Source organism: Patiria miniata, unplaced genomic scaffold, assembly GCF_015706575.1.
Source record: "Patiria miniata isolate m_02_andy unplaced genomic scaffold, ASM1570657v1 HiC_scaffold_5, whole genome shotgun sequence".
NCBI classification, from domain to species: Eukaryota; Metazoa; Echinodermata; class Asteroidea; order Valvatida; family Asterinidae; genus Patiria; species Patiria miniata.
In genome coordinates, this window is record NW_024037072.1 from 38,017,542 (window position 1) to 38,037,264 (window position 19,723).

At 40.1% G+C, this 19,723-nt stretch overlaps 1 protein-coding gene across 1 annotated transcript; it reads right to left on the reverse strand.

Moving 5' to 3' along the window:
• Positions 1–1,305: 1,305 nt before the first annotated feature.
• On the reverse strand, positions 1,306–19,093 carry LOC119741758 (potassium channel subfamily K member 16-like). Its single transcript, XM_038217641.1, has 2 exons — positions 17,417–19,093; positions 1,306–2,339 (listed from the first exon to the last, which is right to left on the reverse strand). The coding sequence occupies exons 1-2, from the start codon at positions 17,823–17,825 to the stop codon at positions 1,420–1,422; spliced, it is 1,329 nt and encodes a 442-aa protein (XP_038073569.1). The 5' UTR covers positions 17,826–19,093; the 3' UTR covers positions 1,306–1,419.
• Between the last annotated feature and the right edge of the window lie 630 nt (positions 19,094–19,723).

Sequence of the window (19,723 nt, forward strand, 5' to 3'; positions counted from 1 at the left end):
AGTACACAAAATTCCCATAGACATCAGTGATAATCCTATATACTTCGAAATTCTTTTTTAAAATACTCAGAACTCTCACAGGTGTTCAGGCTGCACAGAGAACTGATGATCAACATGTCGTCTTTCATTCTATTTTCAATTTTTGATGGGTTGACCATTGACTTTTCGAAACATTCTCACCCAAAGAAGACCACCCATAAAACGAATGATGTTTCCCAAACTTGAAAAGTAGCCATTTTGAAAAACATCAACAACATGGCTGAATAAATATAACGCCACTTTCGGGCCCATTGCATACAAAATGCTCCGAAGTGGATGCCCCAGGTCCAGGCCAGAGGTGCAGTGCCATCACTGCCATGTGTATTCAATTCCCCAATTCCATGGCCCTGAGTCAGAACTCCCTAATATTAAATAATTTGAGTGTATAACTTTTATTCATGGGCTCGGCGGATGGATTTTTGGCCAATTTACTGGGGGTACCCTTCACATATTCGCCCAGTTGCAAACCAATTACAAATCAGAACGCATGGGGGTGATATTCACGAAACTTTCCAAAGATGTGTCACTTGATACATCTTTGGAAATGACCTCCATTTGTCATTCTTTTTTTCAAATGACAGCATGCCTTAAGGAATAATTTTACAGGAAGTTTAGTGTCATTGCTTTCTTTAAACCAACTTAACTTCTTCACAATAATTTGTCGGTTACTCTTATAGGCATATATCTGTAAATGCTCTACTGTAAATACTGCGATATCTGTTTAATGTGGATATTTAAATAAATTAAATAACCAGTTACATGTACAATGTACATGGTTACAGAGAAAAAAAGTGCTAATTTTCGTGCTTTGAAAGGGCTAACTTCAGTTAAGGCTGTAGTCCATCATTTGCAGCCATTCAAAAAAAGTAATTGGCGTATTATTGTTGAAAAACATACTTGGTTGAAAGATAGTAAGTGGACTAACTCTCTGTGAAATTAATCTTTCTGGCAAGCTATCATTTTGAAGTAATCAACAAAAGAAGGCCTTTCCAACGGTGCGTCTTAAGACGCACCGTATGAAAATTTAAATTAGTAGTTCGTTTTGTTATTCGGCGCAGCGCGCGCAAGCATTGGCACGACGCACAGGCCCCTCGGTTGCTATAATTCGTCGGATCAGTGCGTGACATCGCGTGTAGCTGCAATTCAAAACAATTCAAAACATGATTTAGCAACTTTTGATTTGAAATTGAGATCCTAGAATGCTGTTTTTCTCGGAATATACAGTTGAAGCTGAGCTGAAACTTCATCAAGTTAGTTGTTCAGTATCCTTCATTAGATTTTGAACACTTTTGTTGCTTCAAACGAACAAAATGCACAAATTACAAATGATGGACTACATCTTTAAAATACTACAAAGGGCAAAATCAGCAACATATGGCGCTATGTGTCATTACCACAAAAGCCTAAGTTACTCCTGGGCAGAATGTTGCCATTTTCGTGGTCTCTCCTCGAGTCTGGCTTTTTAACATCAAATAAGATCCCCTCCTGCTCGTCGCTCCACGAAATGTTACGCCTCAGCACGCCACTCTGCGATGACGTAATAATAATCGAGTTCCCTGACGTCTGTATGCTGGTCTGCACGCTTGGCTCGCTGCCAGACCTCGTGCTAGTCTGCGTACTGGCGTCTTTTAAACACTTCCCGAACTCGTCAATGGAGATGGTGAACGTCTCTCCAGACTCACTGTCGTATCGCCCGTACTTAGCCGTCCGGAGATTGACAGTCACCTTATTCTCCTTGTCTTGTTTCTCCTTCTCGAAGCTGGCGTTGCGACGTTTGCTCAGCACCCTCCTGGCCACGCCCCTCGTGACAGACTTCATGCGCACCGCATTCTTCCTCTGGTAATGCTGGGTGACCTTAAACGTCAGGGTCAGCACAGCTAGGCCCAAGATCAGATACAGCACCAGACCAATTTTGTACAGCGTCCGCGTCACCACGTTGAGATTGGGTCCGTTGCCCGCAACGTAATCGCCAAACCCAATGGTACTGAGCGATATGAAGGTGTAGTAGTGCGCCACGCCCCAGGACCAGCCCTCCACAAAGTGGATGACGGTAGAGGGCAGCAGAATGATCAAAAGATACAGCAGTAGCACTAGGCTGGTGTACACGGCCACTTTCTGAGCGGTGGGGAACTTGAGAAAGGCCACTGTCTTGTCGAACTTGTCGGTGAAGCTTTTCCACTGACGCTCGGAACACTGGCCGAAGACGGCGAGAAACCAGCCGGTGAGCGGGATACCAAAGAACGCGAAGACCACACAGAACGCCATGCCTTGGCTGGTACGCGGCGACATGTTGCCGTAACCTGCAATGGAACGAAAAATGAAACATTTCCGTGAGTCAAAACATCATCATTAATTGACCAAAACTTAAAAGGCAACAGGTTTGAGCGCGTGGGGACAGTTTAATGACGCCACTTCTGGGTACAAAATGCTTGTGCGACATGCAACTTTACGTCACTTTCACATTAGATTCACAAGTACTCAAAAAAAAATGGTGTAGTTGAAGCGCCCTCGTTCGTTGAAAACGAATTAGGGGTTTTGTAATGCTCGTGGGCAAGTTTCGATGCGATACCTCCCTCAACGGTGCAAAAGAGAGAGCTTGAAGGACGCTTGAGCGTTGTTCTCCCCCCCCCCCCCAGCCAAATTCCTGACGGGTTTAGGGACCATTAGAAATGGTACACCTACGGAATGTGGCTCGAAAAAGTTGTTTGTTAAATCACCATTTTGCATGGTTATTTCATTTGGTAGACTAACGGCAATGTGCATGTCACATCAAAATGTGAATTCTGTATTCAATGTATGTGGATTTGGTGATATGAAACAGTGACAGGCTTTTTCCCGAGCCGCATATATCCTGTCTAATGGTCCCTATTATCATAAGGGTGTGAACGTTGAAGTTCCTCCTCTTCACTTTGTCATTAAACGCCAAGAATGTGTCTTTGGTCTCCTTATTATTACTGAATGTGACACCAGTCGAGTCGCAGCCCCTCCCCTGCCGATTGCAAGATACGCAAGTTAACTATTTGCAACAAGCAATGCTTCAGTTGAGGACCATCTGTCCCATACCACGTTAAGTTATCTCATGTCAGTTTTTTCCTTTGCGAAGTGGTATCTTTTTGTCAATGATGCCTTTGTTACAGCTGATAACGACGTCCAGCTTTCATGCGCGAATGATTTCGCAATCTCAAGACGCAAAAACGATTCCTTGAGGTAAAAAGAGTCTGTTTAATACTTTACAGGGCGAGTCAAAAAAAAAAAAAACCCAAATGTCGGGACCATTGTTTTAGTGAAGTTCTCAATGTAGCACTTTCAACAAACAAGCACCGTTTTGAAGTTCTGTCCACAGATCACAAAAAAGGGTGTTCTTTCAGCAAAACGAAAACAAATCACATAGGGATGTGTGTGATTTGTTTTTGTTTTGCTGAAAGAACGCACACCTCTTGTGTGATCCGTGGACAAAACTTAACGGTGGTTGTGTTTAAAATTCCGTAACTTGAAAAGTGCATGAGTGATTTGAATGATTCTTGTACTAAAAGAAAGCTTATAAATTGGGCTTTCATATCCTAGATTTTAAAAGTGACATGCAGAACTTCACTAAAACAATAGTCCCGACATTTGGTTTCGTATTTTTTGACTCACCCTGTAGAGGGAGCTTAGCAGTCCTCTGTTTGAACACAGTGCTAAGCATGCTAAGGGACGCATTTGACGATTAATTCCTGTTAAGCTCTCATTGGGTTGATTTGCTTTTACCGCGGCTACCCAGCACGTGCGCGACGCGTGTCAGCATGACAACAAGCTACCCAGAATCCTGTGCGTTTCCTTCAGTGTTTCGTGCAAATGAGATATAGCCGTCCATCGGCGCCCGTGGTGCGGCATTGGATTAGATCGAAATGCAGAAGGATTCTCACTCAAAATAAAACGAAGCCGCGGACGCCAAACTTCGTTCCGATCCAAAGCTTCGTTCTGAAAAACAAAATCGTTTTGAATGTAAATGAGAACTGGATATGGGCCGCCAATACCGACACTTCTTGTTTGCCTGACATTTGCGATTGTTTCGCTTGTGGTTCTTCGTAAACGCGCATTGTCTCAAGGGTATTATCAGATTCAACAGTTAGTGAGTGTCGCCGTCTGCTTTTATACGCCATGTCGTCTATAATGCGTTGTTCCATAACGAAAAGCGTCACAAACACGTCAACACCAAAACATCACGGAAACATATCAGTCATCACGTAATAGTAATAAATCACGTAAATAGTAATAAATAATAATTTTTAAAAATGACGACATTCAATGTGGAAATACATTCCACGAATTTTGTCGACGTATGGACCAAATCTTTACGTCAAGTTCCAGGAAAGGGGTCATTATCTAAGGCCAAATAAAAAAAATGTTTAGCGTCCCCGCCCGCTTCCTTTTTGGAGGCCGCCTCCTTTTGTTTAAACCTGAAAAATGATACATTTTAAACAGTGACATCATTTTGGCCTCTTTGTCGGTTGCATCTAGTCCATATAAAGCTAGTATGTCATTTCCTGAGTCCAAGTGGCGGCCATTAAAAAAAAGCTGGCGGCCATCTTGAAAAATAGCCCGGTCAGGTGGCCATTTTGGAGGGGGAAAAAGGGCCTTATCCTTCCTTTTTTTCAAAAAGGCAGGACGTTAAACATGTTTTTTTTTATTTGGCCTAAATGCGGCATTTTACTCTGACTATGTGTTTGTAGTCAGCTAGGTGCAAGTTCAACTGTTTTCGGGTCATATCTGTAACTAGGGTTTATTTTAGTTGGACCATGGCATTGTAAAATTTCACAAGAACCATTGGCCCATGCACTTTACTTCAGAAAGCACGATATATCCCCTCAATAATTGCTAATATTATTATGCTTAGATACCAACCGTCATCAAGATACACCTGCGCTTGTCAAAGAAACGTGAAAATATAGTGTTAATCTTGAGTTTTGCCATACTCATAATATTTTTTCCCCAACAAGATAATCGATGGTACCACAAACTTTGTATTCAGAGGCCGATTATTGCCCCGCTTTTAGCACAGAGTATCCAATCCCCAGACGGCGCTCAACTACGTTTTCGTGTTGTCAACAAGTTCAGCCCGAAACACTTCTTTGACTACAATATTGAGAAAAAAAATTAACATAGGCAGTGGTTTTGTACCGTATTTTGTGGCAGGGATGCAATTCGATTTGCTAGTTCCATCTGATTGAGATTAAAAGGCCCGCGGCTAATGAGAATTGCTGGCTTACACAGACACCTGCTCGTAGAAGCACATTGTGTAAGCTCCTCAATTTACCAACGAAACTAAGGAAGTCGCAGACGAACATGTGAAAACAGGCATTATGTATGCACCAAACGTTTTAATTCAGATATGGCTTAAAATAGAGGCTCATTACTAAATCAAACAGGTTCCTGGTATTTTGCGGTAAAAACAGTATTAAAATAGCAGAGGTGACGTTTTCGTAGATTTGCGGGCCTCCACTGACGGCCTTTTTATTTAGCTATTTCATTTGAATGTGAAGTTCTGCCATATTAATTGATCTTACTCGAAGTAAACAATAGAAATGAAACAAAAGCAATGATTTAGTAAAACATACATTGATATTTTTTTTTTTATATTACACAAAACTGTATCAAGTGACACAGTTTCTTTCAAGACAACAAAGGTGGCCGCAGATTCAGCGTCCAGTTAAATGCTGGTTCCCATATACAAATGTGCAAAAGGGAATCTAAATTTGGTGATACTAAAAGTTTGCAATCGGGAACTAAACTCCGGGTTCTCTCAATACGTGAAACCTTGGGGATTTCACACGAAGTGCGTAGGGACTTCACCATCTTTTTTCCTTCTCTTTTTGGAAAGTAAATCATGCAATGAATTGAAACATGTTTATAACATTGGCAAAATCCTGACGTGTTACGTCTTCAGAGCTATTTGTTTTCCGTAGAATCAGTGATATGTAGGAAATGGCCTATTTTGCAAACTGGCATTTGAAAGGAACTGAACGATACTTCTTTTTTAACAAAAAAAAATTAAAAATTCTAATTTAGTCAGGCTAAATGAAGAACATTCAATGATTAATATTTGAGCTGTAACATTATGTTAACCGTACGTGAATGAAAGTGGCTATAATCGTCAAAGAATATGTTTGCTTGGATATATTTAGGAACCGTTTAGGCCAAGAAACCAAGACAACAAAGAGACAATTAACTTTTTTTTTTACATTAAATGATTTACAAATGAGCTTGTCTCTGCATGCATATTTATATTGCTGGGACATATTTTCTTTTCGTCTACAATTACATACGACTGTGAACTCTCGAAAAAAGTGTTTTTCACATAAATGGCGAGAAAAGATCTACAGGAATACTGGAAACTGCATAATTACGACTCAAGTTTGCAAAATTCCTGAAAAAACACCACACATATAGCCCCGCTGCTGCACGCATCATGTATTGAATATTTGTACTTGTTTGTAATGTAGAGCTCTGAAGTTACGCCAGTAATTTTGAAATTGTCAAGATTGTGCATGCAATCACTGAATAAGTTATGTTAGGTTATTTTCTTTTATGATGGATTCAAATATCAGAATACATCAGTTTGGTATAAACTTATCCTGCAGACAAAGAGAAACAGCAAATTCTACATAATACTGAAAAAAAAAACACATTATCCCAATACAGTCAAAATAATTAGGTGATTGGTTAATGTGACAGTGTCTACGGCGTGGTTTATAAAATGTTCACAATTTTTCAATGAAAAAAACATGACGTCGGCACAATGACAACGGTGTTTTGTTCCAGGATCTTGTTCCATGGTGACTCGCTCTCATCTTTCCAGTATTATCTTCGTGGTGCTCTTATGAGTTTTGTTATGGTTTTTTTCACCCCAGTTGTGAGAATCGCAGTCTGTCATGATCAAATTTTAATTCCACATCAGGGATACGATTCATTATTCATTCAAGATAACCATTACCTCACAAACAACGGCATATAATATAACGTACGCATTAACAGGCTGTCATTTCAATACGCGCAAAATAATGTATGACCAATCTCGTTCAAGCATACACATTAATTATTCTGTACATGTATTTCTCCTGGGGTTCGGGCAGACAAAACAACAGTACGGTCATTTTGTTGGAAAATAAAAAAACATTTCTGAATTCTGCGTTTCAGAAAGATCAGAAATTTGAATTCCGTTTGGACCTCGAAAGTCCAAATCCAACTGTAATTTTTTGCGCTTCTTTTTGATTTACTAGTTAAACAAGACAAAGCAAGCCTAATAAAGATGATCACAAAGAGCACGTGATTCTATTTAATTGATTCACCTCTTTACCAGCATTTTTCTATTTTTTTTTTGTCTGGTGGTCACACTCGTGAAATATCATTTAAATGCGACCCAAAAAACCTCAACAGTTTCAAGAGATCAAGGTTGATTTCAGGGCTTCAGCTTGAAACCTGCAACTCTCTTTAAAAATGCACCAATGTCTCTGAACTGTCTATGCAGTCACCATGACAACATATTAATCAGTAAAGGTTCCGAGACTTCCGACCATGCCCTCTGGCTATACAAAAAAAATAGCTGTCTGCAGATTAAAATGCATTACTTCCCCGGCAGGCTACGGTAATGAATCAAAGTTCAGTCATGTTAAGAGCAATTTAATTCGATCAGGAATCTCTCGTGCGATAATTGGACACGACAGCCAACAGGTTCCTTGGGACATCTCTACGAGTTGATGAGAAACCAGTCTTGAGTGGAGTCTAAATCAATTAGCACGCCCTCTAGAGGCTCACGCGGGGTAAGAAGTTTCATTACCGGACGAGTGTGTCACGTGAGATGTTGCTTTCCCCACTGGTAGTTGACGTTATAAGGTTGGGTACGATCATGTAACATCAATATATAATCCCATTAACTCTAGTCCAGCATTTCAGTTGCGTGGGGCACTCTATATTCTGGCAGTGTTGTCTGAAGACAAGATGCACGCAGCAACACCAAACCAACCTTATGGGACCTTCCATCAAACATCCGTGGTTGAACAAAAAAAAATTCCCCTCTGTCTGGCTCTCACCGAGGAAAAAGACGGACTTTACCCCCTTCGCCCCGATGGGTTCCGGGGGCCTGCTCAAACAATATAAATGCAAAATTGGTTTGTTCAGCTTTGCAAATTGGCTTATTCGTCAGCACTCGACATGAAATTGGTTCAAACTTAACCCGATGGCCTGTCGCCATTAAGGATAAAGCTAAGGAAACCAAGTAACCGTACCAACAAAAAAAAAATTCAAATTCAAAATCCATTAGGCCTACAGGTTTAAAGAATTCATTATAAGCTTTCACAGTCGTTATAATGTGCGTATTGTTTTTTATATACATATATTTTGCACCCTTAAGCTTTAAGTTGAAGTTATATTAAAAAAAAAAGCTCGTTACTCGAATGATTTATCAGAGTCAATCCGTCTTAGGCATACATGTAGGACATTTTAATTATATGCCAACCCTGCTACAAGAGTCGATCTGTCTTTTATTCTGAAGGGTTGTTAAAAGCTGAGTAGCTCTTTGCATTAACTTGATTAATAGCATGGGCTGATATACATGTATATATTACCTACAGCCCGATCGTGTTGATGATGAAATAACAAAAATACAAAAATAAGCAGAGATGTATAAATCTAACTGTTATTCTGACTGTAAATTAATGAAAATGAACCAGTATACATTAATGTATTGAGATATTAATACAGGATACGGATGGTCATGGGATGTAGGGTGGGGCCTGAGTAGGTTGTGTTTAGGTGAGTCAACGTGGCGACTCTCAAAACACTGAGCGCCATCTTGATTGATCGTTTTCTCTCTTCAGCCTTTTACATGTCCTCCCAATAAATTTGTTCAACCTACTTGAAAACCCATCTTTTTATCTTTTTAAGCACTACTTTTTTATAACTTGATTGTTAATTTTTAATTACTTGTTTGTTTTTTGACTGTTTGTATCTGTATTTTTTAACCAAACCTGCATGGATTTTTAATTGCACAGCACTTTGTGATTTCTTTGTGACATGGAAAGCGTTTTTTAAATAATTCATATTGTTATTTTGACATGTATTATGTCAGCATCATAGGCCAGGTGCAAGTGAACGTGCTCATCACGGCCTCAAGCCTTATATAGCATAGTCAAGCTACTTAAATTATTCAAAAGGCGTTTTGGCAAAGTTGTTGCACTATCAACGACCGTTTTGATAACCTTTATTTAGTTTTGTGCAGGCAAGCGCTACACCTATATAGAGAAGAGGCTTGCGGCAAAATATTTAAATTCAAGACCTGTGGATTACGAGGCTAAGAAGTATTATGCCGCTAATAACGGACCCAATCTGAAGAGTTTAATGCAATACGTGTACGGTGACGCTTCATGCTGCATGCCAATCGTTCGCACCTACGTGTAGTATAATCCTATTATAGTTCCCGCCGTAAGCAAACTGCATTCTAATTATTTACAGTATTACGTTCCGTCGCTATAACCTACTCCTGGGGATTGCCGGGGGGTGTTGCGGAGGGGGGGGGGGGTTGCGAAAGGGGGGGTCTAATCCATCCAAAGTTTAGTGTTCCGACCGAGTCTCTGGATCTCTGGGTAATAATGTTTAAGTCTAGGCCTTTCATGTCCATGCATATAGTGGTTATTTATAGCCGAGGGAAAATCTGTAAAACGAATTAAATTCTGCGGAATTTCCACGAAGATGATGTATTTCAGGTTGTGCTTAGAAATCGTTTTGTAACCATCCCTCGCTTTTTAATAAGGAGGTATGCGTTTTCATGAAGAAAAACTAAAGAAACCTTCCTATTTAAGAAAACTATTAGAATTTATGCTAACAAATTTAAATTCAGTACAGTTTTGACATTGAATGTGCTTGAGTAAAGGTATCAAAGATCACTTCAACCGTGATGCATGCAGTTACGACAAAGTTCAGTTATATGCAAATCGGATTCTGACGTCATTTCGTCGGAATCTGAATCAGATCCGAGAGGGGGAGGGGTCGGGCATGTCCGTATTTTATTTGTAGTTAAATCAAAGAGAAGTGGAGCCTAAGTGATTGATTTTAAATCGATACTTACATCAGCTCACCCCTTTTTGCTAGGTGTCAATTCAACCTTTATATGCCGGCCAATCTCGCTTCCGCCTAAATTTGGTTCTTGCATGATCCACCGGTGGACAAATTGCGAAATGATACAGAGGTTTTCCCGAGCTATTTTTAAACATTTTTCGTTCGATTTCAGCGATTCTTATATTCCAATTCGTCCAGCAACATCGATTTAGTGCACTTCCAATGTTTAATTTCGTCTTTTTTCCCCGACAATTTCCAAACATTAGTCCAAACAAATTCAAACAATCCGGGGTATTCGAGTTCGTCTCGTCTATATGCTGAATCGTGTTATTCAGAAATCAAGGTCGTAATGCCAGACAATATGAGCATAATTTCATTAAATTTCGTCAATGAATACATCATGGTGATATCTTAAAAGGCATAATTTGTATAGGCCTTTAAGAAGAATAATCTTTACTTTTTTCTTTACATATTTCCTCACAAATGTGTCATTTCTTTTGATTTTATCTTCTTAAAATGTGTTAGACTCAATATTTTAGGCATATTACACGGGGATTTATGGGTTATAAATTCGAGGCTTTTGACATTCTCTTTTTCATTGTCTTCTTCATTTCTTTTGTTTATTTTAAATAACGTTGTATTGTTGATCTTGGTAACCTTTATATATTTTTTTGGTATCTCTTCTTTGAGTTCAGTACTCTGCTTTGGTCCGAAAAATCATGCGAGCTAATGTGCCAACTTGTGCTTGGGGACACAAGGAAAATGCTTTAGAACACACCAGATATTTACTTTATGCAAGTTTTATATTGATTGATAAAAGAAGAAAATGATCTCTGAATGCTGCCAATCCGCAACAGCCGAGACGAATTTGATCCGTAATGACGAATATTCTCTACACCCGGTGACTAAGGAGGGCGACCAAACTTTGAAATTGAATGGTAAATGACTAAATCGGTTTTGGTAAAAGCGTGTGAATTCTTTTCTCGGACGAAATTGAATGTTAAATTTGGTGAACTTGAATGAAAAATGTTTTATAGCGGCCGAAAAACCTATATTATTAAGACGACACGTCACGCATGCTGATCTGCACATGCGCAGAGATCGAGCCATGCTTTGGCAATTTGATCAATAACAATCAGTTGCTTGACATTTACCAACATTTGTTTTTCATCTTATGAATAACATTTGTTTTCTCGATCCATGTCTTATTTGGAAGCTTATGAACTGTGCAATACCAGAGGTAATATATTTAAGATGGCTTCCCGTCAGTTGGACAATTCGATCACGCACCCTTTGAATTAAAACAATAAATAAGGTGGTTTTAAAGACTTAATTACTACAAAGACACAACTGCACATAAAAATATACTTAGTTATGCATTAGCCGTATCGGTTAGCGTGCACGTCTCGAGTTCGTTTGATATTTAACTTTCTCAAGGAAAAAAAAAACAAGTCTCGAATGTCGCTTTTTAAGTGCAGAGCAAACTGACGGCCACGTCCACACTATTAGTAAGGTAATTCTAATAGACAAATTGACTTTCGATGCTAAAGGAAAACAAAACAAACTAACGTATTTTGATTGTTCTGTTTGAATTCAGTGTCGATAATTATCTAAAAGAACATTTTCCTAATACTGATAATATAGGTTTTCCCGGCCAATTTCCTACAATGTTCATTCACTTATGAAAATCTGTCATTCATTTTCGTCTGAATTTGAGAAAAAATCGCTATGAACACGCGTTTCATTTCCGCTACCAGAGCCTTCGAATCCATTTCAGTTCAAACATTGACCATTCTATTTCACTTTTAGTTTCATGTTCTGCGATGTAATCTGCTATTTTGAATGAAAAAAGGGTACTTTTGATTGCACATTCACGAAATTATATTCCGGAACTCTGCTCGAAAAGGTATGCTTGCTTTAATGAATGCACAGGTAACATATTGGCCGTCCGTCTCTCCAAACCGAATGCACGGCCAATGAAAACAATTGAAGTGTCGTTGAATTGAAATGAGATTGAAGACGTGCATTCAAATTCAGACGAAAACGAAAGACCGATTTTCAGAAGTGAATGGACTAAAATTGCCCGGGAAAACCTATATATTCCTATTATTGTGACCTTAGGTTTATTTGTGTGACCTTAGGCTTATTTGTATATGTATAGTATTCAAGAAATGTATGATGACAGTCTGGGGATACAAATGCCATTATGGCCAAATTAAATTGTTTTCCACATTATAGGCACTTTTATAACTACCGATGTAAAAGACGTGTTGTGCACAACAATCAGCTCATTAGATAATGTACAATTTCAACGCAAACTTCTCCTCCCGATTACATAGAACGTTGTTGTTTTACACCTTTGTGTACATGAGAATGAGATAGGAGCAACGGTCTACCTATAAGTTTCGATTTATTACTAGTTCGTGTGTCTCGTCATGTTTTCCAAAACATGTTGACCTTCGCAATCATTATACGTTTGGTAGGCCGCTCACGGAAGCAAATACAACTCGTACTGAGCACGTGCTTGAAAGCTGTTATCCTTTGTCAAACCATGTTTACATTTTGAGTTCCTCAGAGTATACATTCACGGGCCATCTACAAGAACAAATCCACGATGTTTTACTTTTGCCCTTTTGTGTTTACTCTTCAACTTGTTTCTACCAATCGAATGTTATGCCGCATCTTAAAAAAAAAAAAAAAAAAAGGAGTCCTCTTAAAAAGGCATAGCTTACTCTCAATAGACCTACGCGCAAAACCACTTTAGAGCGCCGTTTTTGATACACACAACTAAAATACCATTTCAACATTTACTTATTTCAAGAAGCAGACATCCACCATAATGTCCCGTGTCTTATTTTAGTGTCTTTTTTTTATGCAAACACGTCGACGACATATCTGAACGGTGCGCTAGACCACGTCAAACACTGAATTTCTCAGCCGTGCGTGACTCGACGTGTCTCCGCCTTCGGCTTGAATGCTCCCCAGTCAATTGTATTTTCCCCTGAACAAACAGAGAAGCTTCAGAAGAAGAAGAAAACCGTGTTTGGGTCCATAACCTCTCAGATATTCTCTTTCTCTTTCCAAATGTAAGGGCATCCTCAGGTCAAAGCTGAGGATGTTTTCTTATTCTTAGTCTGTCAGATGCTAGATTTGTTGCTGTGTAACCGATAGATATCCAGTAAAAAAGAGGAGCTTTTGCTTTCATTAATTTAAGAGACAACAAAATATTACGAAGCTGCCAAAATAAGCCAATCATCGTGTTTGTTTTGCACGGAGCCTCATCTATTTTTTGTTCGCGACAGTGTCCTTTGTCACAGGAGAGACATATCTGGTTTGCATCTTTTGCTAATTCGTAATTATTATAATCATATTTGCCATGTCAGTTTTAAAAGCCATGCACATGTGTCTTAGTGAATTATCAACATGGATATGCTCCAACATGCACCTGTGGACATATGAATTCCTTGTCCCAAAATAGTACAGAGATATAGACGTAATGAATCTACTACATTGTACATGTTTATGTACATGTTTTTTTATCGTATTTCCCTTTGAAAAAACGCAATTTTGAGACAAAACAGAAGTCTCTGAGTTGTTGATACCCTTTATACGGCTTCCGTAGATTGGTAGAGACGTAAAACCGATCATTTTTTTCAGCTTTTCTCTGACATTTCAAAAGGAATTACAGTAACTTGTTATTCTCTAACTAGGGAAGTAAACCAAATCAAACGAACGTCATTATAAATCATCAGCGGCCAATATTTATGGCGGATTGTCGGATTTCTCGTCGGGAATTCGTAGAAGGATTATTTTCTTATAGGTACATCCCACGGGAGGGCAGGCTTTAATTAAATTACCGAGTCAATTTTCTGTGCTTCGTTCTAAGGAGTGTACGGGATGAACGCTACAACTTGATGCTCCCTAGCCATCATTTGCGTATTTTTTGTTTGCCTTAAAAAAACATGAGATCCTGATTTGCTGTATGATACGGATGACAACAATCTCTACGTTCATTTAAAGATGCAATCCCCGTCCTATTTTCGAGTTTCACCTCAAAAATAGATTGTTTTTTTCAATTGCCATTGTCCTATGGCAATATAAATGTTATGCACTTTTGTGTGAGACATTGAACCAAACAAATCCAACGACGCCACGCATGCAGGGCGGGTTATTTGTGTACAAAATGAAAGGCTTTTTTTTCAGAGAGTTGCCGACGCTGAAAACACAAATTGAAAATTCGTTAGGAGAAAAAAAGTATCAATTTTTGGAAGAGCAGGGGGTATCATCTTTAATAGAGTGTTTGTTTCCGGGCAATAAAGTAGCTTTTAAAGCGTTTGGGACCCTTGTAGGAATAAAGTTTGTGTTGTGGTTTAAGAGATTTATGCCAATTGAAAAGCTATGGGTAATCTATGACATAACAAAATTAGATGTTTCAAAATTGTCAAAATGTTACAAATTAAAAAAAAACGTGGTTTATCATTATCGGCAGTTTTGAAAGGGGTGGGTGTGTACGGACGCATAATTGTGTTAAACACATTGCAATTACTAATTGCACAAATTTATCGCTTGTTATGGCGGCAACCAATCAAAATTTTGGGAAACAGTTGTACTTCGAGGGTCAACTAAGTAGATTGGCCCCTGGTGCCCTGGAAACGAGGTTGAATTTGACTGAGTGCTTTTCTAATCCCCAATTCGCGTCACACGTTTCTAACACCTCTATAACTCGTGTATTTACTTAAACTTTTCCGGGCATTGTATCGAGGCCAGCAAGCAAATGTTTGCTAAGTTGGTGTCCACACAACCGCAAAGTTTACAGCAGCGTTTTCGGCATTTGCGTGGCAAGTACATGTAAATCGTTACTTGGTAATTGGTTTATCCATGGAGCTATTCATGATCCAGTGGTTAGATCTACGAACGTGGATCATGGCTTTAGCTTGATCCGTTATGGATCCCACTGAATAAACATTCGAGTCATAAATACACAAATGTCACGTACACGGTACATTCAGATTGCGAGTTTAGAAAGTCAAAGACAATGCTGGCTATGATAAAAGACTACAGACTTTCGTGCGTCACGTATAGATATATGCATCAATCATTACATCAAAATGTGAAAACTATAGAAGTATTTGATTTTTCTTTTAATTTCTTTTTTAGAACTTTTCTGTCGGTGAACCTGGTAGCCGTTTCGTAGACTTGAAATCAAGTTGGTATTTGGCCGCACCGGCGTGGACAGATACAGCATACGGTCCCAGGGTAGTCTTGTCGTGTGCGGCACTTACTTGCGGGGACGCTTTGCGCATCTTCGGCCTCAATATGCGTGCAGGTCAATACCAACCTATGTCGAGGCCAGCAAATGCCTCAACACGATGTACAGCGCCGTGTTAGAGTAAATATTAGAGGTACCTGACAGACAAAACACGGATGTCTAACGACTTGTCCTCAAGTCTAGCCGTTTCGATAACAATTTCCCAAGTATACAATAAGGAATGCACAAATTGGATGAACACTCCTCTAGACTAGAACGCCATGTTCCCATTACAAATGACCTCAAAATACAAAACAAACTCAAATACAATGGGCATAGTAGTTTAAAATAACAAGGAAAATGAGAAGGTTGAATGGAGCGACAACAATCAAAACATTTAGCAATAACATGACAAAGACAATAAATAGACAGGCTGCCGAGCCACAACAATCAATCAATGACAAGTGGATATTTTGAAAGGATATAGTTACAATATTGAACATAACAGAGGCCTGTACAAGAAAATATACTGGGTTAAAGTGGGTCAAAGAAACACCAGGTACATCATTACATGTACTAGGTCTCCATTTCGAGAGGTTCCAGGAAACCTTCATTGCTTGACATCTCTCCGTGAATTTTCTATGCATGCATTCAACCAGACTACGTAATGAGTGGCTCACCCGTCTGGTGCCAGACTAGTCTGAGGCTTAAAGTTCAATGTTCAGTCTATGATGCAAAAACATGAAGAAAATTGTTTCAGTTTTAAACCCAAACCTTGGAAATGGCAAATGAATAACCTGGGACAAAACCATAACCGGGGTTCAATTTGCGAGGCACATGTCACATAATGTGTGCCTAATTTTTATGAGGAAGGAACTCGATGAGTTTTTTTAACGGAAAAAAATGTCCATTTCTGTCTTCCCCAACATTCTGAGTGGGGGTACTAGGGGCACAAACCTCAGGTGGAGGAGTGTTCCTCCTTCCCCTGCCTCCCCCCTGTGACTTCAGGACTTCGTTTATAATTAAAACGATATTTTGGAAAAGTTCGTTGCAGCAAATTAGTCTGTATTGGCCAGATTTTGTTTTGCACCTTTTTTTCAGCAGTCAGGGTGTCGGTATGGAACCCACGGTTACCCTTATATTGGCCAACTGTGGGTTATTGTACTGCCGTCCAGGTTTCTTTGCTCAGGAGATAACTGACTATTATTTAGCGACATCAGTAAAATTCCCAATAAACTTCATCAGCTCAGAACGACAGCAACATGCAGCAGTTAACAAATACAAAAAAACCATGTAGGCCCTAAATCTGGAATGACTTGCATCTAATATTTTTACTTTCCAGTAATCTTCAAAAAAATAAGTTATCAGTTCGTGAAGAATGCTGATAACTAAGCCCTCGTTATTTTGGGAAGATCCCGGTTAAAGGGAATATACATCATTTGCTTTTGCTGTAATTTTCAGAAATGGATGGAATTGGGGGGTTGGAAATATAAAGCAAATATAGTTACACTGACTTTTTGGAGGTTTTGGGTTCGAAAATGCTATAAAAACCAAGAAAAACGATCATTTTCCTGTAGTCTGGTTCCCTGACTCCATATAAGAAGAAACAGAGCAGTTTACATACATTGGGGAATTGTAAGGTCAGGGAACCAGTCTAGCTGGCTCGTACCCGTTCATAGGTTTGTAATCGATTGCAAACAAGTACAATGGTCAATTGGGGCCAGTATTTGAAAAAAAGCCAGTTGTTTCCAACGCTGATCGGCCGATCAGCGTTGGAAATTGATACAAAAATACCACTTTTCTTGAAAATGACAGTATATCAGGTGCCATAATTTTACAGGATGCTTTAGACTGTCATTTACCAACATCCTATTAAGGTATTTCGCAAAAACTTGGTAGTTTTATTTTTCGATGTTTGCAAATGTTGTATATTCCCTTTAAGTGGTTCAGAATCCTAGAAGTAATTTTCCTGCAAGTAACAGTAATACCCCATACAATTGACCCACAATTTATCTCAGAAAATTATTGACGCCTTACCTATCGTGGTGATGACAGTGGTCGCAAAGAACAGAGAGTTTGGGAAGTCCCAAAGATGATGTCCGTAATCGCCTACATCGCTATCATCCACATCGGGCTTGAGCCCATTGTCAATGGAATACACCACCTCGTCCACCAGTGCCACTAACTCAGACGAGTTGATGCAAGAGTTGTTGGCCAGAAACTCCTTCACGTACTCCCGGATCCTCTCCTGGAGGTTCTCTTCGTTCCCACCTTCCAGGAATCGGAAAACCAAGGCTCCGGTGACGATGTAAACGATGTAGATCACCAGCAGCAGCACCAGGCGCTTGACCGAAGCCCCCTGGTGCCGGCGGCTGAAGCCCGTCAGAGAAGACACAGACGAGGTGCTCCGTATGGACGCCGTGGTATCCAGCTGAGCACGAAACATCTTGACTACTGGTCCAGTATTGTTTGAGGACTCACAGCAATATACCCGTGTTTATGTATTCCTTTTGATTTAACGCCTCAGACTTTAATCTGAGGTAGGAATATTATTCTGCGGTTTCTCCTGTTTGTTCTGAGCTCCCTCGAGAAATCTGCTCTATTGCAGCACGAATCCCCGGTTGGTATTTCGGAGTATCATCCTCAGAACTAGTAATTATTGGCAGGATTTTTTCTTCCCCTCACGGCCAAAGTAATATGAAGCGTCTCGCATGTCAGTCGTACAACCACATCCGATATGTCACCGTTCTGCAGGATTTCAATGTTGTCTTCACCCAATTACACACGCCCTTGCCAAAAGCACATAATTCTCAATGTGGCCTCTCACTTACTGACGTTTGACAGTAGAGAATCGAACGGGAAGTGAGTGATGTTCCGCCAGTGTGTACAATCAGGGCACGCCGCACCATCAATTACTGACAACATATCGGAAATCAAACTCGCTCACTTAACTAGATGGTGTCGTATCGATCGATCTGAAGAATAGACCCGGCGGGTTCGATTGCACTGTAGCAGTATAGCGGTGGTACATCCACGATCTCAACAACCACTTGGTGTATGGTGCCATGGCAAATCACATCCCTTGCTTGATATTACGCTCCTTGACACCAAAGATACAGGAGTTTTGGATAGCTGCTTCACCCGTCTGGTCCAAGATCGCTACTCGGAAATAATACACGATTAAGCCAAATTACAAGTGATATTCTGTTACGTCGCGGCCTCAAAAACAGGGCCACAGTGACACTGCCTTATAACCCTGCTCCGATATCGCATGTCACACAAAAGAAAACTCCAGTTGTTGCTTACCGAGCAAATACCATTATGTATGCCGGTCGGAGTGTCTGCTGTATTTCGCTTCGTTGAATACGCATAATACAACGCCCAATATAGCGTGCCAGAGGGTTTGCAATACACGGAGCATCGTATTGTGCCCGATGGTTCAACCACTTAACCGTAGGGACGCGACGCGACCTCCATACGTACGGTATCGCCTCGCAGCGTCATGAGGGCAAAAAAAACCCCTCTTGACTGTGTTGACTGGGAGAGTAACATTAACTGACCTGTTATGATGTATTCACATGACTTACTACATTACTCGCTTCATGTTCTCGTTCATGCCGAATAGGAATTGAAGATAAAACTTAGTGCGGTATGATATATGCTGCACGGGCCTATTTCATCCATGAACCTCCTCTACCAAAGAAAGTGAATGCCTTCTAATAACTGCAATAATTAAGCGCCCCATAGATGGCGCCCTTTCAATTTGTTTAACGAACCAAACGTGCCATGCGCTCGTTTAACTCGCCCGCGTCGACACGGGTAAGGCTAGCCACGACAGCCGGGCTAGCGCTAATGGAACACTCAACCTTGGGCAATCACGATACGTAGCCATTGACAAAACGCCTGTTTCGGATTGGGTTTTAGTTTGAGATTTACTGCTTTTTAGTCAATTGCAAAACTCAAAAAAAGTTTGGCTGAAAATGTAGCCTCAAAAGTTGCAATGAACTCAATAAAATAATGAAATATTTTCAAATCAAATAAATTCAACTTTTAAGTCCACTTCGGATTTCCGCTGTCCGGCCGCCATATTTTGTCCGTTTTTAGGGAATGAACAACGCATGCGTGACTTACTTCCACCAGTGACTCTGCTCCACGATCAGAATCCGTGGTGGCTGAGCAGGGTGAGCCCGGAGAATGACGTACTCGATCGGCACGGGCTGACCCGTGTCGACCCGGGTGAGCTAAACGAACGACCCATACTTCTTACAGACACTGTAACCTGAGCGAAACTCATTCCTCCATGGTTTTATCGACCGTAAGTATATCAAGGAATGAAATGTTCAT